At 46.7% G+C, this 26,458-nt stretch overlaps 1 protein-coding gene across 1 annotated transcript in view; it reads left to right on the top strand.

The window, feature by feature from the left end:
* Positions 1–26,458, top strand: part of PBX1 (PBX homeobox 1) — a 269,247-nt gene that overhangs the window by 231,109 nt on the left and 11,680 nt on the right. Inside the window, exons 6-8 of the mRNA XM_077332272.1 lie at positions 1,141–1,300; positions 13,703–13,815; positions 15,072–15,161. Of these exons, the coding sequence (XP_077188387.1) occupies positions 1,141–1,300; positions 13,703–13,815; positions 15,072–15,161 (363 nt within the window). The remainder of the gene's footprint in view (positions 1–1,140; positions 1,301–13,702; positions 13,816–15,071; positions 15,162–26,458) is intronic.

The raw sequence follows: 26,458 nt of genomic DNA, 5'->3' as shown, positions 1-26,458 counted from the left end.
GGGTCTAAAACTATAGAGTCCACCGACCAAAGCAGTCATTTCTCCTGGACAACTGGTCTATATGTAGATCAGGACCCCATCTGGAGGTTGGCAACTCAACCTCCCACTCTTGAGACTATTTGGGCTAATGCAGTCTCTCAAAGACAGCCAGTTTGATATAGTGGTTAGGAGAGCGGTCTTCAAATCTAATTTGGGTTGGATTCCGCACTCCTCCACATGCAGCCAGCTGGGTGACCTTGGGCTCACCACAGCGCTGATAAAGCTGTTCTGACCGAACAGTGATATCAGGGCTCTCTCAGCCTCACCTACCCCACAGGGTGTCTGTCGTGGGGAGAGGAAAGGGAAGGCGAATGTAAGCTGCTTCGAGACTCCTTTGGGCAGTGAAAAGCGGGGTGAAAAAACAACTCTTCTTCTTCTTCTAATCCTAAACAATTAATCCTGTCTCAGTAACTAATTCTAAACAAATTTGCTCTAAAGTTCAGCCTGACTTTCATTGGTAACTCTTATCTACAGTACCCAAGGTCACAAACATTTTATGGACTGTTGAGTTCTATATGTCTACAAATGAGTTTTAGCAGAATGCAAAGTTTAGTGAAATGTTGACTCTTAGTGGGAATGCAACGTTTAACAGCAGTTTTAACATCATAGCGGGTTTTTTTTCTTCTATTTTCCTTTTTGCTTGTGGCACAGTAGATTAAGGTTTGAGGGGTACGTAATGGGAAAACCGATGCCTTAGGTTGGAGATCAGATTCAACGGTCTCTCTTGTCCCTTCCAGCCCAAGGCGTCTGTGCTTCTGTAAAACATATCAAAACAGTAATCAGCCTCCCTTCCAAAAGTAAGTCTCCAGTCCTCATGGTTAGAAGGAAATGTTGGACACACAGTTTTAGAATATGGCCTAAAGGCGCAAATACTGAAAATATTTTTTAAAATGCATTGTACTCTGATTTTACATTTTGTTTCGTTATAAAATCTGATGCCTTTGGGGGATTTGTTGTGATTCCAGAGGAAAAAAATGCTTTATTTCAAAGTCTTTATTTCGCTCTCCTTCTTTCCCCTTTGGTTTTCCACCCTGGTTATTGCTTCAGCTCCTATATAACAACTGTTTTTTCCCCTTATCTTTTCTCACCAACTTGCTCTAGGTATCAAACTGGTTTGGAAATAAGCGAATCCGGTACAAGAAGAACATAGGTAAATTTCAAGAGGAAGCCAATATTTATGCTGCCAAAACGGCTGTCACTGCTACAAATGTGTCAGCTCATGGAAGCCAAGCTAACTCACCCTCAACTCCCAATTCAGCTGGTTAGTTTTTTTTTTCTTTTGGGTTGTTATTGTTCTTTTATTTACCCCCTTGGGTTTTTATTTTCCTTTAGTCTCAATGTGTTTATTTGTTTTTGAAAAATTGTTTTTTCCTCTTTGTTCGCTTTGGGGGAAATGTATTCTTTTAGGATATTTTGTTTCTGTCTTTTTTTCTCCCCCCCCCCCCTGTTTCTAAAGGCGATGTGGTCTTGTCGTGTAATTAAATTTGTTGGGTTGTTTTTACGTTTTTTTGCATGGATAACGTTTTACCCGAGTTGTTAATTCTGTCCGGAGAAAGGTTGTCCATGCATAGTTTTCTACGTCTCTCCAGGACAGAGGGTTTTGTTTTGTTTAGATTGTGGGTGACCCCATTACATAGAATTGGACATACAAAAGGGGTCACAGTTGACTATGAGGTTGAAATTAAAGGAATCTGTACATGTGCACATTATATTCAGTGGGCTGCGCATGAGCACATTCTCTTGCAGCAGAACTTCCCAGTGGATTGTGCTCAAGATGTACCCCCCCACACACACACCATGTTGTTTTGGGTCTCTTTGGGGTGGGCTGTATTTCTGGATTATTGCTTGTTTTCTTCATGATCAGTGCTTCTCCAAGTAAGACTTCCTGTGTCTTATTTTGATTTTCTTTGGTACCTGAAAACTAAACTGATTAAAATGTGGTTTGTTCCTCTGTCTTACCTCTCCGTAGTCCTGTAGTGGTTTTCATGTCTGCACAAATTGGTTTTTATTCAATTCTGTGTTGCGGCATACAATACAATGTATTGTGTTTGTGTCTAATTGTGTGCAGTAAGATGGACTATGACTCTCCGGGCTGTGGAAAACTTGGGACATAATTTTTGGGGAAAGTTGAAATTGCCAACCAGAGTATGGTCATAACACTTGAGGTTTAAGACGGGCTAAACCTGCTGGGTGCTGCCTTCTTTCTGGGATGCAAATCATATGGGGTTGAGCTGAATATGAAGATGAAGGAAAGCTGGCTTTTTGTACCCGACATTTTATTACCCAAAGTCTCAAAGTGGTCCACAATCACATTCCCATCCTCTCCCCACATCAGACGCTTTGTGAGGTAGGTGAGGCTGAGAAAGCTCTGAGAGAACTGTGATTGGCCCAAGGTCACCCAGCATGTGGAAGAGGAGGGGTGAATCAAACCCAGCTCTCCAGATTCGAAGCTGCCACTCTTAACCAGTACACCAAGCTGGCTCTTGAGGCATTACTTTGAAACTGTTAGCTACTCCTTTCCAAGATGGCTCAAAACTGGGATCATTTCACCTATGTACTACTGGAAAACACAAGAAGCGCCTGTTTGGAATTACATCCCCTCTTAATAAAGCATTGAGGTTCAAGTCCTGTCTGTTGAGGTTCAAGTCCTGTCTCTGCTCTTTGGCTTATGCTCACATTGGTGGGGGGGAGGTAACAGATCTGCTCTTCTGTAATGCAAAGAGTCAACATTTCACAAGGCCTAAATTTTCACAATTTATATAGACTTCCTCATAGAATAAAATTTGAGTCCAAAGGCACCTTTGAGACCAACAAAGATTTATTCAAGTTGTGAGCCTTCATGTGCATGCACATTTCCTCAGAGAAAATGGAACAAGGATCATAAGAGGACAGATATAAGGAGAGAGTAAATTAGTAGTAAATTAATAAATAGCATCATGACAAATATGCAGCATGATAATGAAGATCAGATAGTTCCTTGCTAGAATAACAAATTCAGTCCTTTGGGTACAATTGTCATTCACAAAAACACCGGGGGAATAAAAATGTTAAGGTTAGTGATTAATGGCAGACGCTTTCCCAGTTGTGGAAAGAAGTAATTAAAAGAAACTTGTTGCTAGTCCCATCTGTCTCCACCCAAGCATGGAAGCATCCCCACAAGTGACAAGCCCTGCTGTGTTTGTTCTCCTGTCCGAAGACCAGAGAGTTAGATTCTAAATTACATTACATACATACTTACATCACATTACAATCCCACTGTCTCAAACGAAGAGGGGATTGTACGGAATTCAGATATAACAGTTGACTTGGGGTTAGCATATGTAGTGAGATAAGAAACCAGCATTGCTGTTGTGTCCTGGGAATGTTCACAATAGTCTCAATTTAGTAGGAGAAATGGGGCCCTGTGGAGTGCTGGCTTGCCATAAAAGATAAGTAATTTTGCTTTGCCTGCTTTCCCAGTAGCCCAGTAGTGGGTTTAAGTCTTGAGACTGCATGATTTGTAGGTGTATATCTAAGATGTTTTTTTCATGAATATCTAAAGTTTGAAAACGTGAATGTTACAGATGCATGTATTTGATGCATATTGCAAAGCCGGTTTGGGGGCAGTGTTTAGACCAGGGGTAGTCAAACTGCAGCCCTCCAGATGTCCATGGACTACAATTCCCAGGAGCCCTTGCCAGCATTCGCTGGCGAATGCTGGCAAGGGCTCCTGGGAATTGTAGTCCATGGACATCTGGAGGACCGCAGTTTGACTACCCCTGGTTTAGACCGATGGGCTAAAACTGGATATGATAAGAATGTGAAAAGTACTGTCATCAGAGAACCGAAAGCAGCTGCGGAACCCAAGGAAGGGTTCCCTCAAAGATAGATTCAGAGGCAGGGGGATTTGCTGTGAAATCTGTGTGAAACCACCCTCTAATTTGTAAAAGGAAGGCAGTGGGCATTCAAGGCAGGGCGAGCATGTGCTAGGCTCTCAGAAACGTAGTCCGATGAGACTTGTTTTCTCTTTGCATATATAGCGAGAGCGACCTCTTGTTCTGTGGAAGAAAACCCACGTAAGACCTTTTTTTCAAAAAACAACTAAATTGCCCGACGTCATTATGCAAGTTTCCAGCTTCCCAAGGAACCTTCTTCAGGCTGGATGCTAATGAAATGCGTTACCTACTGACCGTGGGGCTAACTTCATAGCACAGGTCTTAGCAGAGTCCCTTATACTGGCGCCTTGCTTGCATCTGAGATCTGAGGACGTTGGGAAACATTGGACCAGGCACCTGGGGGTATGGTGAGTGCCTAGTTGTTGGCTTCCACTGATTATCAGGGATGTTGTGTGAGCCTTCAGCCTTGCTGTGAGACATAGCGGTGAACAGGATGGAATGAACCCATTTGTTTTTCTAGCTGATTGCTCTTTCTGTGCCCCCCTCTGCTTTCCTGCTAGGTGGGGCTCATATAAGTGAAATTCCCTTCACCTGTCTGCCATCTTTTTCCCTGTTGCTTTCTCTCTTGTTCTGACTGCACATCTCTGGTTCTCCCTCCCTACTTTCCAAAACCACCTCTGTGTCTTTCTGCCTCTGACACCATCTCAGACTCCATCTGTCCCTCTCTCTGTCTCTCTTCCTGCTGCTGTGTATCTTTTCTGATCTTCTCCTTCTCCCCTGCAGTGTAAATCAATCATCTTTGGCCAACCGCTGCTCCTTCCTAATCCAGGTGCACTTAAGACAGTGTCTTCCGCACAGGCCTGAAAACAACTAGGTTGTTAAGTTCTAATTTAAGCAAGGGCCAGGATGAATTTATTTAACTAGCTGCCTGTTTGACTGGATGGATCTTAATGGCACTAAATAAGCATCCCTACCATTTCTACAGGACTTTTTTTAATGCAAATTTTTAGAATATATGAGGTGATGGAGTTGGTAAAAAAAAAAAGGCAAGAAGACCTTTGAAAAATGACAAGGCTACCAATGTATCCATTCCGTTAGAATAAAAGCCATCAAAAATTTCCTTTCCGTTTGATCTATTTCTCTTACACCTCTACTTTCAAAAGCCAGGGGAAATCCAGTAATGAGCTGACGTGATGATTCGACCATTAACAGGATTCTGTTCTAAAGGAATTTTAAGTGGGGCCAATATTTACTCCAGTCCTCTTATAGTTTCCCTGTGGAAATAATAGTCCTTTAAATATTTGTTCCTCTGATCCAAGCTGTGAAGAGGCCAGAGCAAAGGAAAAGAAGAATGTGTTCCTTTTTGTTTGTTATTGTGGTGGGGAGTTTTTTTGATTTTTGCCAGAACTAAATAAAAATATACTCCCCCCCCCCCCCATAACCCATCCTTTCTCAACTTTTTTACCAGTGAGAAACCCCTGAAACATTCTTCAGGCTTTGATTGTGCAGACTCTGATTGGGAAGCACAGCTGTGTACATGCCCACCCGGCCCATCATCGGACATGGGGGGGCAGCATGACCATTAATGGTCATAAAAGGTAAAGGTATCCCCTGTGCAAGCACTGGGTCATGTCTGACCCTTGGGGTGATGCCCTCTAGCGTTTTCATGGCAGACTCAATACGGGGTGGTTTGCCAGTGCCTTCCCCAGTCATTACCGTTTACCCCCCAGCAAGCTGGGTACTCATTTTACCAACCTCAGAAGGATGGAAGGCTGAGTCAACCTTGAGCCGGCTGCTGGGATCGAACTCCCAGCCTCATCATCAGAGCTTCAGACCGCATGTCTGCTGCCTTACCACTCTGCGCCACAAGAGGCTCTTATTAATGGTCATATCACCCGATAAATGTTTAACATATTTAAAATATATATAAAAATGAATTAACTCCCACTCATTTTGGAAACCCTTCCAGGGCTGTCAAGAAACCCCAGGGTTTCACAATCCGTGGTTAAAAAAGCCTGCTATAATCAGTCCTGCGATCCACCATCTCATTCAAGCAAGGACCAGCTTGAAACAGATCTGGAAGCCATATCCTCTGACTTGCAAGCTCTGAGATCCCCTCATCTTAGATGCATAGTAATGGGTTGGGTCACCAAGTAATCATGGGAAATGGACTCTGCACTTGTTCAGAATGTGTATTTACTTGCTTCATTAATGGTCCACCTTTCCAGAGATTCAAAGCAGTCTACAGAACTATAAAAAGAAAACTATACAATAAGGATGAGGACAATGCTGACAATGGGCAGTGAAATAAAACTGGATTACAGTACTATAGAACAGTGAAATAAAGACATAATTTATCCTATATGCAATATAGTATGAAGGGAAAGAAAAACTCTTAATTACTATTTTGTTGATAGATCTGCCTGTACCCAACACGGATTCCAAGGGAGGCATCTTGCCAAAGAGTTCACAGCTCCTTTGCCTACCGTGGACCGTAGTCATGGGTGGATCTGCCTTCCACATGTTCACCTAAGGATTTTATAAAGATCACCATAGCAGAATAATTTGGGGTGAATTCCAGTCTTACTTTTCCTTTATGGGTAGTTCCAAATGGGAAACGGAGACAGCAATCAGATACAAAAGCCTGCCAGCTGGGTTAAGGCCACTTAACTTGTATCCCATGATTCCAGCACAACAAGGACTTGTGGCCTTTCTGATGGGCTAGAGAAGTTTCCACTCTCTACCTCTCAGGCATCCTCAATCAGCTGTTTGCCGTTCCAACAACTGCAGTGTCCCAGGACTTCAAAACACTACAGCAGCAGACCCAACAGGCCCCTGCTTCACTACAGTGATATCGCAGGGGAAGGGCTTGATGGTGTCATGGAACAGAGTCTAGCAATGACCCACTCGGCTCCAGTCAAGATTCATTTATGGCCCACATAATGGTTTGAGTTGTGTGCTGCTGGACTAAATTTGTTGGTTTGTATCCAGCCTTAATTCATGGCTCAAGGTTGTCTACAAGTCACATTTTGAGCATTAGAATATAAAAAACTAACAAAGAAAGTTAAAACCCTGATTACCCCTCACCCAAATCCTTGAAATGATACCTGTAGTTTTATATAACTTATCTCTTCATGAAGCCCATTCTTCAAAGTGGGAGCCACAATGGAGAAGGCACTAGCCATAATGGAGAAGGCACTGGCTCTAGTTGATGCCAGAAGCTCCCCTAGGTCTCTATGGGACTTGTAGTTTGAGACTGTGTTGGGGCACAGGAACATAGAGGAATAGACAGATACCTAGGTCCTCCTAAGCCATAACCAGTGGTCTTGAAAGTAAATGAGCAATGAAGCTGTGTTGTCATGGGAGAGATGTACTCCCACCAGCTAGCCCCTACCATAATTGTGCTGCTGTATACTGAGCCAGCTGCCGTTTCCAAATTCTTTTCAAGGGCACTGTAGAGTTTGTTACAATCATTTCAAAGTCAGCTCAGTTAGGAAAGAGCAGCTATATCTCCGAACTATATCCCTGAAATTTTTGAATCAGGCTGGACATGCAAAGTAGATTCATTTCCACAGGTGTTTTTAATTTGCATAATTTTTGTTAGTTTGAATATATGAAGGCTTTAAAAAAGACATTTTTAAAGTTAAAAAAAGGAGAAAGGCAAAGTAAATATGAGTTACATGATCTTACTAACCACTACATTGGTACTGGGAGAAATTAACTACGCAGGAGCGATGAAGGGGCAGAAGGATGCTGGATTCAAAATAAACCCTTATTCTTTTATTTGACTTCCCCTTTCTGCTTTCTGTTCTACCTCCTATGGTGGCCAATTTGCTATGGTGCACATTGCCCCTACTCAGAACTCCAAAAGTCTCCATTGGCTCAAAAGTGTTTATAGCATCAAGTCCTACAAGATTCTGGGCCCTGTTTTTATTTTTATTTTTTCCTGCAATAAAAAGGTCTGGAAACAAAAAGTTCATATTTGCAGTGATCCCAAGTTTTTACGGGTTTGCTGTTTTCAATCCAGGACAGGCCTGTTTCCAGATATATTGGTGTCATTTAAAAAAAAATATCCCCAACTTTGTTGATCTCTGTTTTCCCTTCCTACCTTATTTTCTGTCGTCAGATATTCAAATTATAAATTAATTGAGGGAGTAGAGAATCTCAGTTGTTTGACGTTTCAAGTACTCTTTTTCTTAGATTTACAAATAAGTCAGGTGCCTAAAAGGCTGTAAACTACATGACACTGAAATGAGGACAACAGCCATCAGCTTCACCATGACCTGGATGGCCCATGCTAGTCTGTTCTCATCATATCTCAGAACCTAGGTAGAGTTGGCCCTGGTTGGCACTTGAATGGGAGACCCCAAGGATTGCTATGCAGATGCAGCAGATAGCAAACCACCTTTGTTAGTCTGTTGCCTTGATAACACTGTTAGGTCACCTTAAGCCAGCTACGACCGGATGGCATTTTACAGATATGCATCAACTTATTTGGGACCCTCTCTTTGCAGGGGAGTAAAGTAGTGACGGAATTGCCCAGAGCAATTATGGCAGATGTTAGAACGTGTGCAGGAGAGCAGTGTAGCAAAATGTAAAAGGGTTTCATAAAGACAGAAGCCCACAAAGGGAGTATAGAACGCTACGATCTTTACCATATTTTACCTTAAATTGAATTCCAGGGTAAATTTGGGAGGATTCCTACTTCTGAGAAACTCCAAAGGAAGGAAAACAAGTTTCAACAGGAACAATATTTCTATAAGTGTTTATGAAAATGGTTACCTGGAGCCAGTAGAAAAGGTTCATGCACGTCACCATACCAGGAAACCTTTATTTTCAGTTGTTATTGGCCCATTCCACACACATTGGATAATGGACTTTCAGTGCTCTTTAGAAATCAATTTGACTGTTTACCCAGGAAGATCCAGGAAACACATAGAAAGTCCATTATCCAAAGTGTGCAGAAAGGGGCCCAGGTAGTAGAGGGAATACGTGGATTTTCTGCCTTTTTTATCTTGGCCAGTCTCTGGCTGTGATTGTGAGGGTTCTGTACCTCTCACCAGCATAAGAGTTATAAAGGAAATCCAAAGCTGGTGAAGGAAGTCTAAAGGCAGATGGGGAAGTTGCTAAATGCCAATGGATTTTAAAGTCACATTTTGAAAGATACTGGGTGGTTCCCAGTCTGGGGATATTGAAGGGCAGCAACAAGAGTTTTTAGTATTTATATAATTGGGGAGGGGTGATCCATGCATCTCTAAAAATAGTCCCCTGAGTATCTTGCTTGCCGCTCCAGGAGCACCCTATCGGATGATGTGGCTCATGGTGTAAAAATCTAACATTAAAAAAAATGCAGGATTCATTTTCGAAGTTGCGTTTTGGATCATGAAAGTTGGGTAGAGCCATCTTTGAAACCAGTGCCTCAGTAAGCACAGGAGACAGGATCTCTACCCCTTGCTTTCTTGTTTGTCTTTTTAAGAATATTTATAACTTGCCTTATTTCTTCCATCTTAAGATGGCTAACAAAGTAATAACCGGACACAAAGGACACAAAGACCACAAAAGCTGTCTTGCAACTGGACCAGAAACAACACAAATACAGCATTTAGAAATGCCAGAAACCATCTTAAATACCTTCCTGAAGACTGCAAGGAAGGTTCCTGCGGCCCTCCACACCCATAGGCCACCGGAGAGCCAGCGTGGTGTAGCGGTTAAGAGCGGCAGCTTCTAATATAGTGAGCCGGGTTTGATTCCCGACTCCTCCACATGCAGCCAGATGGGTGACCTTGAGGTCATCTCAGTCCTGATAGAGCTTTTCTCACAGACCCATCCTACCTGAGCTCTCAGCCTCACCTACGTCCCAGGGTGCCTGTTACGGGGAGGGGAGGGGAAGGGAAGGCGATTGCAAAGTGCTTTGAGACTCCTCCGGGCACGGAAAAGTGGGGTATAGAAACCAACTCTTCTTCTTCATTCCCGGGGGATTGACCTACCATAGTGTTACCAAACTGACAATCTTGGGTGAGGGCACCACCAGAGATACTGTTAACATTGTACCCAACAAAGGAGCTTTGGACAATGTGTTTGTATCTGGTGCTGCTCTTCCTTCCCCCGCACTCTGCAACGGAGTTTGTTTCCCCAAGGCCTTAGGGCCTCTTGCATTCTCTTCCCTCCCCGAAAGTGTGCACCGATGCCAAAATGCTGAAGCAGCACCACAGATGATGCAAGGGGCCGTCTCGGTAATTACCGCTCTGACATAAAATGCATCTGTACAATGCGCGTATCATTGGTATGCGCATATTTATCTTTACATCTCTCGCGGCAAAGCACGGCTTCCACGGGGACATTGTCATGCGTTTTTTAGAAAATCTGGGTGCTGTCGGCAGGGAAGTTCCTAGTGCCGGTTACCCGGGTTGCAATGTATATCTTGTAAATGGCATATCTCGCGCCCTTAATAATTCCTGAGATACTGCTGGAATGCAGAATGATGATTTGTGACTGCTCAGTCGGTTTGGGTAGTTAATTTTCACCGCAATGCCTGTAAAGTGGGCAACCTGTCCTTTTTTGAGTCCATGCAGTATTGCAGTAAGTGTGTCAGATGAGGTCAGGAGAGACCAGGTTTCAAATCCACATTCGGTTTAAGGCTCAGAATGTTCCAGGTTCAGTCCCTAGTATCCCTAGTAAAAGGATGAATTGAGAAAACCTCCATCTGAGATTCCTGGAGAGCCGCCCGTCACAGCAGGCAATATGGCCCTTGATAGAACAGTGATCCAATTCGGTATAAGGCAGTTTCGTGGGTCCCAAATAGCTTTTATATTAAACTAGAAATATAGCCCGCTGTAAAAGGGATACAGCGGGCTCTAGATACATACATTCTGTGTTGTCCCGTGGCGACGGCTCTGTAGTCAGCTCCGTGTAGTCAGTAGCGGCGGGGGAGGCGGGGAGGGGCCGGCAGCCGCGCTCCGCACAACTGCCAGGGTCTTTTCCTGCGGGCGAGAGTCTTTTCCAATGCGGCGAGAGTCAGGCGGCTACCCGAGGGAGCCTCCGGCGGGCTGACACAGCGAGAGGCGCGAAGCGCCTCTCGCCGCATCAGGCCGCCGGGCAGGGAGCCCCCGGCAGCCGCGCTCTGCGCGGCTGCCAGGGGCTCTCTCGCGTAGCCGGCTGACGCGACGAGAGGCACTTCGCACCTCTTGCCGCGTCAGGCCAGGAGGAACTGCGAGCCGCACTGCGCGCGGCTCACAGTTGCTGCGGCTGGGAATCGGAGGGACCAATTGGCAGGCGCTTCGCGCCTGCCGATTGGTCCCTCCGATTGTCTGTCGTGAGGAAGGGTCCAATCCGGACCCTTCCTCATCACGGACTAATCCCACCTCCAGACCCCTTACCGAATTATTTAGTCCGTGGCGCCCGTGGCGCCACGGGCGGTTTAAAGATGGAGAGAAAGTTCAAAACTTGCCTACATGGTATACTGGTTAGAGCAGCATTTCTCAACTTCTTTATCGTTGCGAAACCCCCTGAAACATTCTTCAGGCTTCGAGAAACCCCAAAAGTGGTACGATTATACAGAATATGGTTGGGAAATAGAGCGGTGTACAATCCCATCCAGGGCCCCTCCCCTTCCTATCCCGTACAGGCCCACCATCAGCCATTGGGGGGGAAGTCAGTATGACCATTAATGGTCCTATCACCCAATAAATGTTTAACAAATACATTAAAAATTCATTAACCACCACTCATTCAGGAAACCATTCAAGGGCCATCAAGAAACCCCAGAGTTTCATGAAACTCTGGTTGAGAAAGCCTGGGTTATAATGTCAGATTAGGATTTGGAAAAACCAGGTTCCCACATCCACTGTCCCATAGAAGCTTGCTGGAAGACTTTGGGCCAGTCATACATTTTCAGCCTAACCTAACTTTTAGTGTTCTTGTAAAGATAAAATGGAGGAGGGGGACCTTACATAGGCTACCTTGAGTCCAGACTGGGGAGTAAGGCAGGGTATACATGAAGTAAATCAAAAGCAGGTAGTTACACAGAATTCGAGTAGATTTCTTTTGGTGATATTGTTGGCTTATTTATGACATGACCTTGGAAATCCAACTCATTTATTGAGGCCATCTGCTAAGGGGAGAAAACCATGCTTCCTTTACTCCAAGGGTTTTCATGTGAGTTTTTAGCAATTAAGTAAATCTCAGGTGTCGTATAAGGCAAAATGGTGATACAATCATGACATTGTTTTTTTGCATTTAAAAAATTGGTAAGCGTACAGAGCACAGCATAAGAATGGCAGGGTTTTTGTTGTCCGTTTCTTTTTGGAAAGTGTTCAACGTGATTCTCTGTAGACTCCCCAGATTGGTCATTGTAAAACTGTGATGATTTCTCCATCTACGGCAACTGTAGTCAGGTGTGCATTTTGTTGTTGTTGAATTGATCCTTAATTAACAACTGCTGAAGCCTGCAGGGTTTTTTCGGACAACTACGGGACATTTGGGGGGGGGGACTGCCTCAGACCCCCCTGTATCATACCTTCAGGAGGCCTGTAGTGAAGGGTGAGAAAAGCTGTGTAAAAACTGGGCAGGACAGATTACAAAATATCTCCCAGAACTCCGATTTTTGGCCTGCAAAGCCAAAATGCAGCTGAAAATTCTCAGAGCGCCTTACGAACACCATTTGGGAGCAATGCCACAAAGGCCACCGTAGCTGCAGCTCTTCCAGGGGGGACACAGTTTGGTGTTGCAAGACTGCAGAGGAGCTGACCTGGGTCCCTGAAGTCTCTCCCTTTGAGCCTAACATCATGCTTGGAACTAAACCTTGCACGTTGAGCTTTCTCACACTTAACATGATGAATTGCACGAGAGTTTCGGGATAATCCCTTCCAGTCTTATCTCATGCATTCCAGTGAGGTTTCCGAGTCCCCTCCCCCGTAGTAAAAGGTATGCGCCGGGAGGGATGGTATGCAGGGGGAAGCTGGGAAAGGGCTTAGGTCCAGAATAACATTTTTCAGTCCCTCATGATGACTGTAATGAATTCCTGGCCTCCCTACATACTTTCAGAGATAATCATTGATGCCAAGATGTCATCAATCAGATCGGGACAGCCCTAACGTACTTCCTTGGTCCATTTTCTGCTCTGGCCAACAGAAGACACATGGCGTGCATGTCTAGATGCCTGGGGGTGCCAGTTGCCACCATTAGTCACCACGCCAGTTTTTGATACCACATCAGACTGGTTACAATGGATTCCTTGTAGGGCTGTCATCTGTACCATTCGCACTTCTGAGCATGGCACACGCCACAGACTTATAAAGAGAAGTCCTACATTCTAAGAAGGCTTCCTAAAATGACCTGCCTTCTAGACGCCGCAGCCAAACAACTTTGAAGGCTGCGAAGGAATTCGAATCCTCTCTATCAGAAAGGAATTCCCTTCCAACCTCACCCATGAAACACGGGGCCCGATGAATTGAAGAAGGTCTCTGTATAATAGCACCATGTGCCACACCTTACCAGTGGGTTTTGAAAGGCTTTGTTGTGGCAAGAGGACAAGTTTTGTGGGGTTTTTTTAAAGAGATGCAGTAGTTACAGCTCTTACAGTGCATCCCCTCTTTCTTTCTTTATTTTGAATTTTATTTTATTTATTTATTTATTTGCTTGCTCTATCCTCCGTGCTACTAACCTGACTGTTTTTGTTTCCTGTTTGGGGGTTTCGCTTTGCATGTCCTTCCTTCTTCTTGGCTGACCGGCGTGCGGTGTCGATCGCTCTTCCTCTCTATGATTCAGGTGCCTCACTCTTTCCTTTCCAGGTTCTTCCAGTTCTTTTAACATGTCAAACTCTGGAGATTTGTTCATGAGCGTGCAGTCACTCAATGGGGATTCTTACCAAGGGGCCCAGGTTGGAGCCAACGTGCAGTCACAGGTAGGGATCCACCGGATATGCTACCCGTGAGTGCCTCAGTGTTAGAACAAAGCGCCGTTGACGATCCTATTGGCTTTCCCCATTCCTGTCCCAAGAGAGGAATCAAAACTTGGTATCCTGCTTTTAATGATAACAGCTGACCAAAACAAAAACAAATACAACCCAAAATCTTGCAATTAAAAGAAAATTGTCCACACTTTGTGAATGCATTTGGCTCTGGCTTGATAAGTGAACTCTAGGAAGAACTGGGATGTAAAAGTTTGAAGGAAAGAATACCTGCCATCCAAGGCTTGATTTGCTTAGTGGGTATTCCGGAATAAGGGGAGAAGGATTGGTACGAAAGCTCGTTCTTCAACGCCCATGTCATCATCTCCTGCTGAAGTCTCATGAGAGAGTGATGCTGAACCACAGAACTTTTCTCATCCTCCTCCGCCCCATCTCAAACTAGACCGATGCAACCACCCCGCGCTGGAATCTAGTTTGGGAGGGAAGCGTGTGGGAAATTATCTCAGTTGCCTGAACTTGTTCTCCTCCATGAAAAGGGTTCCAACGGCAGATCCTGCTATTCTAGCCTCACAGGCTTCTTCCAGAGTCTTCCTCTATTTCTGCCCCCATTCCATTGGAAATCTGAGCCCTGTGGGCAACCATCCGAGCCATTCCTGTTGCTCAGACAAGTCTTTTGGACGCCAAGCCAGGTTCCATTGGTATCTGAAGGGCAGAGAAGGGTTTGCACTAGATGGCAGGTAGATTATGATGGTCGAGAAGGATGAGGAGCCTTGAGACTCAGGGTGTCCACACTCTTATAATCACTTGTGTTGTCAAGGTTCTTTGGTTTCAGGGGGCATTGAGAAGCCATGTATTGAACGCCTGGTGGAGGGAAACATACTAGGGGTATCTCACTGTCATTTTCTCATCCCCAAATATCATTGCAAAACTCTCCAGTCGACTCACCTGCCCCCTCCCCTGGGTGTTTTTCTTCCAACCTTCCATTTCGATACTAAAAATCCAATAGGAAAAGCTAATGCCAGAGTTTGGGGTAGTGGGGTAGGGCAATGAAAGTCGGAGAAGGAAGCTTCTCTCTCGTTTTTTTCCTCTCCCCCACCCCCCGGTCCTCTTACGGGTAACTATTTGGGAGATCTTGACTGTGACCATTTCAGCAGAACTGAATGATGCAAAAACAAAGACAACCTTTTGTTTTGTTTTTTATCTCTGTGTTTCTACTAATTCTCTCTTTGTTGTCGTTTTGGTCTGTTTAGGTGGATACCCTTCGCCATGTTATCAGCCAGACAGGAGGATACAGTGATGGGCTCGCAGCGAGTCAGATGTATAGTCCGCAGGGCATCAGTGTAAGAAAAATAGGCTTCCTTTTCCCCCCTTTTATTTCTCTCTCTCTCTTCCCCAATTATTTTAAAGCCATGGGGCTCAGAATGCCACTTAGTACGACTTGTCTTGGCTTTACGGTCACCTAGTTTATTGCTTCTGTATCGGTCATGCCAACGGCAGAGTTCTATCTGCAAAAGGAAGGGGGGGGAACGTGGCGACTGGGCAGGCCTTGTGCAGGCAGCTGGCGTCTAGGGCTGTCAGACCCAATCAGCATTCGCAAGGCACCTGCGGCCACTCGTGTTGTTCCGAAAGGAGCCGCTAAACAGGTGACACCTAGTACAGGAGCAGTCAGGGATGTCACCACAAGGACCCTTGATAGCTCCAACGAGAAGGCCAGTCACTGGAGTCCCTAGCGCCACTGTGCACGCCAGCTACGAACATCATGGGCCCTCGCTGGGCAGGGTCAGAACCCCCCCCCCACATGACGACGATGATGATGTTGTTCCGTTGTTGGTTATTATTGTTGTTGTTGTTATTTATTGTTGTTTCTTATTATATAAACGCAGCCAAAAAGAGGGGTGGGGGTGGAGGGGAGGGAACATCTTCTCCTTGTTCTAAGTTGCGCTGGCGGCTCCTGGCTAGCATGAAAATTCGTAGCGACAAGCTGTGTCGTACAGAGCGAAATCGATCAGACAGACACAAGGAGAACCGAGTGTAGATTCGGGACAGCAATCCAACTTCATTTCTCAGATCAATCATCCGCCATCTCAGCGGCGGTGACAGCAAGCTGGGACAAGAGGGCAGCCTGGAAAGGGAGGCTGCCATTCACAGCATTGGGGGCTCCTCTTTGCGTCTTTAGAGGTCAGAGGGAGGCCCGTGCCAGTCGGGGATCGGCCTGACAGCACAGAACCATGGCTCAGATACCTTGGCTTTGCTTGAGTGCCTTCCTTGGGCATCAGGGGCGCCATTTGGGGTGATTAGGGAGGGTCCATGCAGACAGAAGAGGCTCCTCTACCACCTCCTCCAGCGATAACCTTCACGATTTCTATGACCCATGTTGCTCGCTGGAGTGCTGAGCAAAGCAAGACTTTTCTCAGTGGGGAACGTAGAGCGTGCTGCCGCCGGCCCCGCCGGGCATTCTCCGTGTCAAACGGAAAGCAAAGTACCAAGGACAAGATGTGATGTGAAGGAAAGCATTAAAACTGCTTGCTAAGATCACGTCTCCCTCGTTCGCTCACTTCCTTCCTGTTCCGTTGTTGTTGCAATGCCAAAATCACAGCCAGCGAAAGCCAAGTGTTTAGATGACCCAAGTGCTTTCCAAGCTTACATGTCAGTGGGTTGGGCAAAGATGGTTCATGTAAGAGTCTTGGAGATTTTGTGTCGGTGGCGATGTGACGGGCAGAGCAGGTTGGCGAAGAGCCATTGGGCGCGTTATACAGAAGGCAGGAGATAAGTGAATGTCTGGCAGGGAGAGGGGCAGCCATGTGGGTTGTTCGCTTCTAAAGTAGGAGGTGGTGAAGTCTCATTTCAGCATCCAGTGGGACAAATTAGGCAGGAGAGCTGAACGCTTCTTCATCTTACTTCCCTTTGCTCCTTCACTTTGGGTGCTTTTCTCCCATCCCTGCTCTGATACAAGTAATGAGCTGGGCTAGATGAAGTGTCAGGGTGGAGATGATAAGAATAAAAATAATATTTTTTTATTTATATCCTGCCCTTCCAGTGCTCAAGGCGGGTTACAACCTCAAGACGTTGTTGTTGTTAGGTGCGAAGTCGTGTCCGACCCATCGCGACCCCATGGACAATGATCCCCCAGGCCTTCCTGTCCTCTACAATGCCCCGGAGTCCATTTAGGCTTGCACCGACTGCTTCAGTGACTCCATCCAGCCACCTCATTCTCTGTCGTCCCCTTCTTCTTTTGCCCTCGATCGCTCCCAGAATTAGGCTCTTCTCCAGGGAGTCCTTCCTTCTCATGAGGTGGCCAAAGTATTTGAGTTTTATCTTCAGGATCTGGCCTTCTAAGGAACAGTCAGGGCTGATCTCCTCTAGGACCGACCGGTTTGTTCGCCTTGCAGTCCAAGGAACTCGCAAGAGTCTTCTCCAGCACCAGAGTTCAAAAGCCTCAATTGATGCTCGGCCTTCCTTATGGTCCAACTTTCACAGCCAACCTCAAGACATACACAAGATTAAAACATTAAGACATTCCAATGCCTGCCACTTACGCCCTCGACTAAGTCCCAGCTGGGGGCAGTTTGGCAAGGGCAGATTTTCCATCCCTTTGCCTTCTTCCTCTAGTAGTGAGGCCAGCTTCTACAGTGGGTAGTCAACTTTAAGGCAGTGGAATAACTCCATCTTACAGGCCCTGTGGAACTGATTTAGGTCTGAAGGGCCCTGATCTCTCCCAGGAGCTCATTCTACCAGGCTGGGGCTAGGGCCAAAAAGGCCCTACCCCTCATCAAGGCCAACTTCCCCTCTTTCAGGCTTTGCTTCCTTCTGGTTCTGCTCCCTGCCTTCAACAAGTGTTTCATTTGTTGAAAAATCACATGGGCCCATTCTGTACATGTTGAAGAATGCACTTTAGAAACAGATCCCATTCTACACACCTTGGATAATGCATTTTTAATCCTGTTTATCCAACACGTGCAGAATGCGCCATGGTACTTGAATAGCCAGTTTGGCTGCTCTTCATGGGCGTAGGCTGAAGGCTTATGTTGATAGTGCACCAGAAAGCTTTTCTGCACCGTCATGAGAAAAAGCTTTTGGGTTCAGGGCAGGGTTTGGATACAAAGTGTGGCAATGAGAACACGTTGGCGGGAACATTTAAGGGACACCCGCACACACCGCTTTGGGTTCCCAGTTTGATTTAGGCAATCCATCGCAGCCCTACTTCCAGCAAGAAGGAAAAAAGGGGCTTAGTTTGGTGGGAAGGACCAGCCATGATCAGTAGGCTAAAGGGCACTGTTGGGCAGCAGGCTTTGTAGAAACCGGGTCCATTTCTAATTTGAAAAGAGCTGATTTTCTTGTACTCCGCTTTTTACTACTCAAACTTCCTAGAGAGCTCATCTGCAGCCAGTCTTGCACCAACTGTATTGGTTGCCAAGATCAAGGTATTTATATATTTTTGACCTTTAAGGCCATTCATGGCTTGGGCCCAGCGTACCTGAGGGGTTGCTTAATTTGATGTGCCCTTCACAGGGCTCTTTGCTCTGTGGGTTTAAACAGACTGGTGGTCCCTGTCCCACATGAAGTGTGTCTAGCCTCAACCAGGGCCAGGGCCTTTTTGGTCCTGGCCCCTGCCTGGTGGAATGAGCCCCCAGAAGAGCTAAGGGCCCTGTCGATGCTGTCTCAGTTCTGCAGGGCCTGTAAAACAGAGCTCTTCCATCTAGCATAATGGCGGCCCAGACGAATCAGAGGCAATTCCACGGGAAGGAGGCTCGGGGGTCAATGGAAAGTGGTTGGTTGAGGTCAACCTCAACCTGTATATAATGGCCTAGCACACCAGAGGGAAAGACTTAGTATCACCTCCCACAGGTGGCTTGTTGTTTGATATTTTGTACCCTGCTTTTCTCCCCAGAGGAGACCCAGTGTAGCTTTTGCTATCGTGCTGTGCTCCTCCACTGTATCCTCCCACAACCCTGTGAGAGTAAACTAAGAGACAACAACTGTCCCAAGGTCTCCCAACAAGCTTCCATTACACAGCAGGTATCTACTCAATCCTGGCTCTCCACTCTGTGAGTCTGAATAGGTTGGTGATCCCCGGCCCCACGTGAAGCACGTTTGGCCTCAACCCGGGTCAGGGCCTCTTCAGTCCTGGCCATTATCCTTCCTCTAACCATCGTTAGCCATCTAGCCATCTATTTAAACATCTACCTTGGGGACTGGGATGAGGTCTGTGGAATCGGGTTGGGATTGTTCAACAGGGACTTTTCTGAGTCGAAATGGGGCTGTCTTATCATTTTAGTATGTTTTCCTGCTTTGATTTCTTTTAAGCCGCCATGAACCGGCCGGTCCGAGAGCAGCAGTTAACAAATCAAATTAGTAAATAATAATCAATAAAATTCTCAGTCCCATACAGATTTGCGATACGCAGGGAACATTTTCGTCACCTGCGGCTTTGAAATGGCAAGGCATTCTGCTACTTCATCCAACTTGGTTGTGTAGGTTAGCTCTCAGCAATGCACTGCTAACATGCTCAGAGGGGCAACTGAGCCCAGGGACCTGAGCCTCAGGGAAGGACAGTACAGATTAGATTAGATTGTTTATTTACGGTAATTGACCAGCATGAAAGTATAAATAAAACCACATACATAATTGTCCCAAGACCGGAAAGTGACCATCTCCCTCTTACTCCGTGCTGTAACCTTGTCTTTCAGAACTTCTGTTTATGGCCATCTTGATGCCTCAGCAGAATCAGGGAGACTAAAAGTGAAATGGAATTGCCAGTGAAATAGTACTATCAATGAGCACGGTAAAGAGATGTACGGTAATTCAGAGCACGGTAAAGAGATGTACTCCCGATTTTCAGGGGAATTGGGAGGGCAGTATATAAATATAATGAGTAAATAAATAATCTCTGACCCCAATCCCAATGGAAAAATTCTGCAATGGCTGTATCGGGGCAACATTCCCTGAAACACTCGGATTCTTTTTTTCAAATCGTTATTTGAGGATTTCCAATTGCAAGCCCCTGTTGAGCGCAGAGGAAGGGTGGACCACTCACAGAGCTCAGCTGCGGGTCTTTGTTGTCGACTTTCCAAGCAGGCTTCATCTGAATGCAGCACAAGCATCCGAGCTCCCACCCTTAGCACCCAGCCCTGACGTCAGCAGGCAGAGACAAGCAAAGCGCTCTGAAGTAAATGCAAGCGAACATGTGCCGGCAATTATGTCTGATTATATAAACCCCTCGCAAAAACTGGGCTCGAAAAATGCCACATGAAAGAGCCCATCGCTCCACATTAATCTCCGGTAGCCGAATTCATTTCCATTCCTGGCTCTTTAATACTGGGGAGTAAATGAATCGGAGGCTGATTGTGATAAGAGATGATACTTTGGTGCAGGCTCACCCTGCCTCCCTCTCTCCCTATCCCTGAGATGAAGCTCAGCTCCTTGCTTCTGAATACATATACATACATGCGCATATTAAAATAGTAGAGGGCAGGGTTAAGCTTCAGTGCATGGGGATTCACTACTAAAGAAAAGAGGCACCGAAGGGAAAGCCAGGCAGGGTCCCGAATGGGCCCGGAAGTTGCCACCCGGCTGGCTAATTAAGAAAAGCGAACCCGCAAAATGGGAACCGGCAGCAATATTGAAAAGGACACAATGTTATTTGCTTTTGCCTTCGTGCCTTTACAGCCCAGTTATTCTGGAAGAGAAAAGGAGGGTCTGATTTGCAAGGAATGACTAGGAGACAGGCGGTAGGGGCATCAGGAAAGAGGGTAAGCCGGTCTTCATTTCACGAGATGCAATTAACTTAAACTTCAGCAAGGTAGATTTAAATTAGATGTCGGGCACCTTTTCCTTCGGCAAAGCAGAATCAACAGCGGGACAAGGTTCTGAGACTGACTCCCTTACAGGTTTTGCAAGGGGAGTCCAGAAAAGACATGATAGAAAACACCCTCAGTGGCAGATGACTGCCCTCAGCCCCCATAAGCCTGCAAAAAAAAAAAAAGGCATACAAATTATCAGTGGACTTCTACATTGTGTCTTGCACGCATTAGAGGCTTCATGGTCAAGGAACAGTGATCGTATCCCTCCCTTGACACAAGAATCGATCGTCTCTGTATCCCTTGACAAAAGACTCCACCCTCTCTATGTGTGGTTGTCACAGGCCAGGGCACCGGCTTCCCTTTACTGGGCGAAAAAGCCAGCGGCTGATGAGGAAGAAGCTGAGGTCCTGGAAAAAACCCCAGGAGGCAGGAGCTTCATCTGGCATCCAGGAGGAGCTACTAGAGACTGGAACAGCTCTCTCACCCTGGGAGGTAGCCCTCCCATCATCCCCAGACCCTGCACCCCCACTCCAGAACAGCCTGCGGTCCTTCAGTAATTAGCTTCTCATGTCTCATAAGGCCAAGAAGTGCTCAGGCCATATCAGAGCACCTAGAAGAAGAGTGGGTTTTTATACCCCGCTTCTGACTTCCCGAAGGAGTCTCAAAGCAGCATGCAATTGGCTTCCCTTCCTCTCCTCACACATTGATTCTGTGAAGGCTCAAGGGGGTGGCAGGTTACAGTGGATGAGTGATCGGGTTGTGAGTGTCCTGCATAGTGGTTGGACTAGATGACCCAGGAGGTCCCTTCCAACTCTATGATTCTATTCTATGATTGTAAGGGAGGTGGGGCTGAAAGAGCTCTGAGCGGGCTGGTCTGTGAGAACAGCTGTAACAGGACTGCAAATAGCCCAGGATCACCCAGCTGTCTGCATCTGGAGCAGTGGGGAACCAACATGGTTCTCCAGATCATTTCCGCACCCACTTCTCTGAAGGCGCATGGCACCACTTCCGAGGTTCCTCGAAGCCTGGGAAATATTCCGGGATTCCTTCATGGTCAAAACCTGGAAAAGGGCTGGGGCACTGGTTGAAGTGGATAACTTCTTGCAAGCAGCTGCACAGAGTCGAGTCCCTGTTTATTACATGGAAATCACACGACTAGACCCAGATCTATATGTTGGGTTTTTCATTTGCTTTCTGTGTTTTGGGAACAGATGAGATTGTGGCCATTTCCAAATCAGGTCATTTACCCCCTTTGACTCCAGCGCCCTTCACTTCCTAAGATGACTGTAAAAAGAGAATCCCTTTGCATTATTCAAAGTGGCTTCAAAGCCCTCCTTCCCTGTTTCATTGCTCTCATTAACAGGACTGGAGTAGGCTCTTGTTTTGAGGCAGGAAGCGTTACATCTGACGCAGTCTTAGACAGACAGCCCAAAACTGTATTTCACCGCTCTTTCTTAAATCCTTGCTGTGTTAACTCAAAGCTATTTTGTGATGTGATGGATTTCTATAGATCTGTGAACGTTCATTTAGCAGGTGGCTGCCAACAGAAAGCACTGTACTCTTGACGTGTGTGAGATTCATTAGGCAGATCTAGAGCTGTTAGACTGAGGACAGGGGTGTTTGCATTTGGGGAAAGTGCTTTATTTAAGCTGTCCTGGGCCCTGTGCTGTCCTCTGGGAATGATCCCTGCTCAGTCCTAGAGAACCACTAGAGATCTGAGTAGACCCGTGGTCCACAACATGACACCTGTCGATTTGTTTCCTGGTGCCCATTTCCTTCTTCCCCAGAGTAGCAGGCCAAAATTGGCTCTCCTTCCCCTCATTGAAGGCGGAGGTGCCTCAGAAGAGCCCACCTTCATGTTTGGAGGTGACACCCATTCTGAAACAGCTTCCTCTGTTTGGCTGGAGGTGTTGGGAGGTCCCCCCTCTTGCGACGGGTCCCCAGACCAGGTTGTAGCACTCACCGTTTTCAAAAGTCCAAAAGTGTAGAAATAGGAAGCACGCGGTCTGATTCGGTAAAAGACAGCTTCATTTTTTAACATTCATTTTGGATTTTGGATTGGATATTTTTATTCTTTTGGCTGAGACCTTTTCCGCACCTCATTGCGGCCGCCGTTTCCCAGCTAGTTGAATCCCCAGCTCACGCTCAGACCTCTGGGTATTTTTCCCTGACTTCCGGGTTTCTTCCCCTCCAATACAGATCAGACCATCTCGATGTGTTCCGTACTTCCTTTGAAAAGGGGTTGTGTGGTCGTGTCATTGCGAACCTCAGCAGCAGCAGAAACTCCTCTCTTTTTCTTTACACACGGGCAGTAGTAGGATAACAGAATATTATTATTTTTTTAAAGGCTGGGTGTATTATGGGGAACAGCATAAAGGTAAAGGTAAAGGTATCCCCTGTGCAAGCACCGAGTCATGTCTGACCCTTGGGGTGACGCCCTCTAGCGTTTTCATGGCAGACTCAATACGGGGTGGTTTGCCAGGGCCTTCCCCAGTCATGACCGTTTACCGCTTTCAGACAGCTGCCTTACCACTCTGCGCCACAAGAGGCTCTTCGGGGAACAGCATGGTTGCTGCCATTTCAAAGGCCCCCCTCTCTTTCTTAATGGAGAATGGCTGGCCATCATCAAACCAAATACACCGGTTCGTAAACCTGTTATTCAGTCATTGTGAAGCATGGCCAATGGGTCGGCGTGTACATTGTCAGCGAGGTACATGACGACACGTATATAGCGGTAATGCTATAACATAACATTGTTTTTTAAGAAGCCTGGCTATATCGTGGTTGTCCTCATTTCAAAGGTCCCCTGCTCCTCCTCAGTCAACAACAAAGAAAATTGCTGGTGAAGATTCCCATGAAATAGTAATGAAAATAGTATTCCATTTGTCAATAATCCAACTGGATACATCAATTCATAACAGTGTTGCTCAGTAATTATAAAGCATCATAAATGGAATTACTGCACATGTTGAGGAGGGAAGGAAGGAAGGAAGGAAGGAAGGAAGGAAGGAAGGAAGGAAGGAAGGAAGGAAGGAAGGAAGGAAGGAAGGAAGGAAGGAAGGAAGGAAGGAAGGAAGGAAAATTTTATTTGTAGCCCGCCCTTCCAACACTCATGGCGGGTAACAACAGTAAAAACATACTGTATAAAAACTTTAACAGTTAGAACACACAGTCAGACCCTCTACAATGCCCAGACAGGAACCGATCTTCCAGTTTCTCCTTCTTCCCCTAAGTGTGAGGCCAGCTATTCGGTGGGTATTATTCTGGGCCACAACCATAAGCCTGGTGGAACAGCTCCATTTTTCAGGCCCTGCAGAATTGATTAAGGCCCCGCAGGGCCCTGATCTCCCTCAGGAGCTTGTTCCACCTGGCCCTGATTGAGGCCAGGTTTGCTTCTCTTGGGCTAGGGACCCTGAGCAGATCTTGATCCAAGGATCATAGTGCTTGTGGGGGATTATAAGGGAAAAGGCATTCCCGCAGATACGCTGGTCCCAGACTATATCCTTTATGATCGAATCAATAAAGTACCCATGATTATCAAATCGATTATAGAATTCTGTTATGTTTAGACTAGTAAAAAAGCCCATTGTATCCTAAAGACAATGGGCGCTAGGAGGCTGGGGCAGAGTAAAAGGTGGCTTACCGGTTGTGGCGTCTTCTGGCTGGTGGCCATTTTCTTGATACAGGCGGCGTGTATCCCGATGCAGGGGGCTCCGTTGTGCTGGGGCTTGACGCGGCTAGCTCCACCTGCCAGGAGAAGGCAGCCAGGCCCACCCGCTCCCCGAGGCTCTGCCAAGCCTTCTCCCGGCCGGCGGAGCGGCCTCGCGGAGTCTATGACGCCGCGAGGCCGCTCCGCCGGCTGAGAGAAGGCGGCCAGGCCCACCCACGCCCCGAGGCTCTCCGAAGCCTTCTCCCGGCCGGCGGAACAGCCTCGCGGTGTCTACGACGCCGCGAGGCCGCTCCGGCGGCCGGGAGAAGGCGGCACGGCCGACCGCTCACCTGTGGCTGTGCGGGTGAAGCGGGCAATGCCTGCTTCGGGCGGGATGGACACTTGGAGGGGCCAATCAGGAGCCGCTTCGCAGCTCCTGATTGGCCCCTCCAAGTTTTTATCCCGGACAGGGCCCGCCCTAACTCCTCCCACAGTGCCCTTACTGCTTTATTCAGTCCGTGGCGCTCAGCGCCACGGGGCTGTTTAAAGATATTGTCATTGAAAACACACCAGGTGGTATAGCGGAAGAAAAGTGGGGGGGGGGTGAAGAAGCCATACAAGTGCAGGGTGACAAAACCTGCCCATCAAAAACCAGAAAGGAAAGGAACTTCATGGATGGGTAACTGTATGGAGAAGGCTATAACAAACCTCGCTTCCAATTTTGCCCATTATAACATTGCTATATTATAATGACAAAAATGGCATCATAACACAAACATGTCACTCAGGAGACAATGGGGGGGGGCAAGGGGTGAACACGAGGCACCGATGATATAAAAGGGCAGTGGGAAACAAAATGTGGAATTTCTCACTAGAAAACTATGTGGTTAAGTGTGGTGACCTCTAATATTGATTAGAGGGTTTGAGTCCTCAACTCCTCCGCATGCAGCCAACTGGGTGACCTTGAGCCAGCCTCAGTTCTCTTAGAGCTGTTCTCACAGAGCAGTTCTGTCAGAGCTCCCTCATCCTCACCTACCTCACAGGGTGTGGAGAGAAAGGGAAGGTGATTGTAAGCTGCTTGGAGACTCCTTTTGGTCATGAAAAGTGGGGTATACAAACCAACTCATCTTTTTCCTGTCATAGCTTCAAAATGGCACCCTGACATTCCACTGATCCGTGGCCAGTGGAAGAGCCTCTGTTTGGCCTGCAGAAGTCCACAGGTTCAATCCCTGGTGTCTCCAGTTCAGAGGACAGGCGGAGAGGCGATGGGAAAAACCTCTGACTTAGACCATGCCAACCTGAGTTGACAGTACGGAACTTGTTGGACTGATGGCCCAATTCAGCATGAGGGAACTTTATATAGGGTTACCGTATTGGCGTTAAAAAAGGGGGGGGGGATTACCAAGCATGAAGAGCCTCTTGTGGTGCAGGGTGGTAAGGCTGTCTGAAGCTCTGACCATAAGGCTGGGAGTTCGATCCCAGCAGCCAGCTTAAGGTTGACTCAGCCTTCCATCCTTCCGAGGTCGGTAAAATGAGTACCCAGCTTGCTGGGGAGTAAAATAGTAATGACTGGGGAAGGGAATGGCAAACCACCCCGTATTGAGTCTGCCATGAAAACGCTAAAGGTCGTCACCCCAAGGGTCAGACATGACCCGGTCCTTGCACAGGGGATACCTTTACCTTTACCAAGCATGAATAAAGGGGAGGCTTCCTAAATCCCCTAAGTGTCTTTGGAAGAAGAGGCAAGAGGGGGAAAGATATCTGTATTGTATTAAAGAATCTCTTATCCCCCCCCCAACCTTCTTTCTCATTTAATTAGGTGTCTGCAATCAAGCCCCTTCTAAAAATAAGTTGAGCGCACAATAGAAGCCCTTCTGAAGAAGCCCCGTCCCATCCCTCCCTCCCCCCATTGCCCGCCCTCCCCATTTTCTGTTCCCTGTAATGACCCTACAAACACTAAATGTCATTTGAGTGCATTAAGCAGCAAACTCTCCGGTGACATAGCAATTACAGCTCTGAAATAGATTTGGTGTGTCACGGAAGATAAGGGTTTTGAAAGTTTCTGTTGTGATTATAGCTTGTAAGTCCCACAAATAACAGGCTTCAAAATAAGAGGCTGCCAACGGGGCCATTGTGGCTCTCCCTCCGTGATGGCACGTAAATTGCTATTAATGTCCTGAGTGTACTT

Source organism: Paroedura picta, chromosome 4 (assembly GCF_049243985.1).
Source record: "Paroedura picta isolate Pp20150507F chromosome 4, Ppicta_v3.0, whole genome shotgun sequence".
Classification (NCBI taxonomy): Eukaryota; Metazoa; Chordata; class Lepidosauria; order Squamata; family Gekkonidae; genus Paroedura; species Paroedura picta.
Note: the sequence above shows the minus strand (reverse complement) of the source record. Positions and strands in the feature narration are given on the sequence as shown.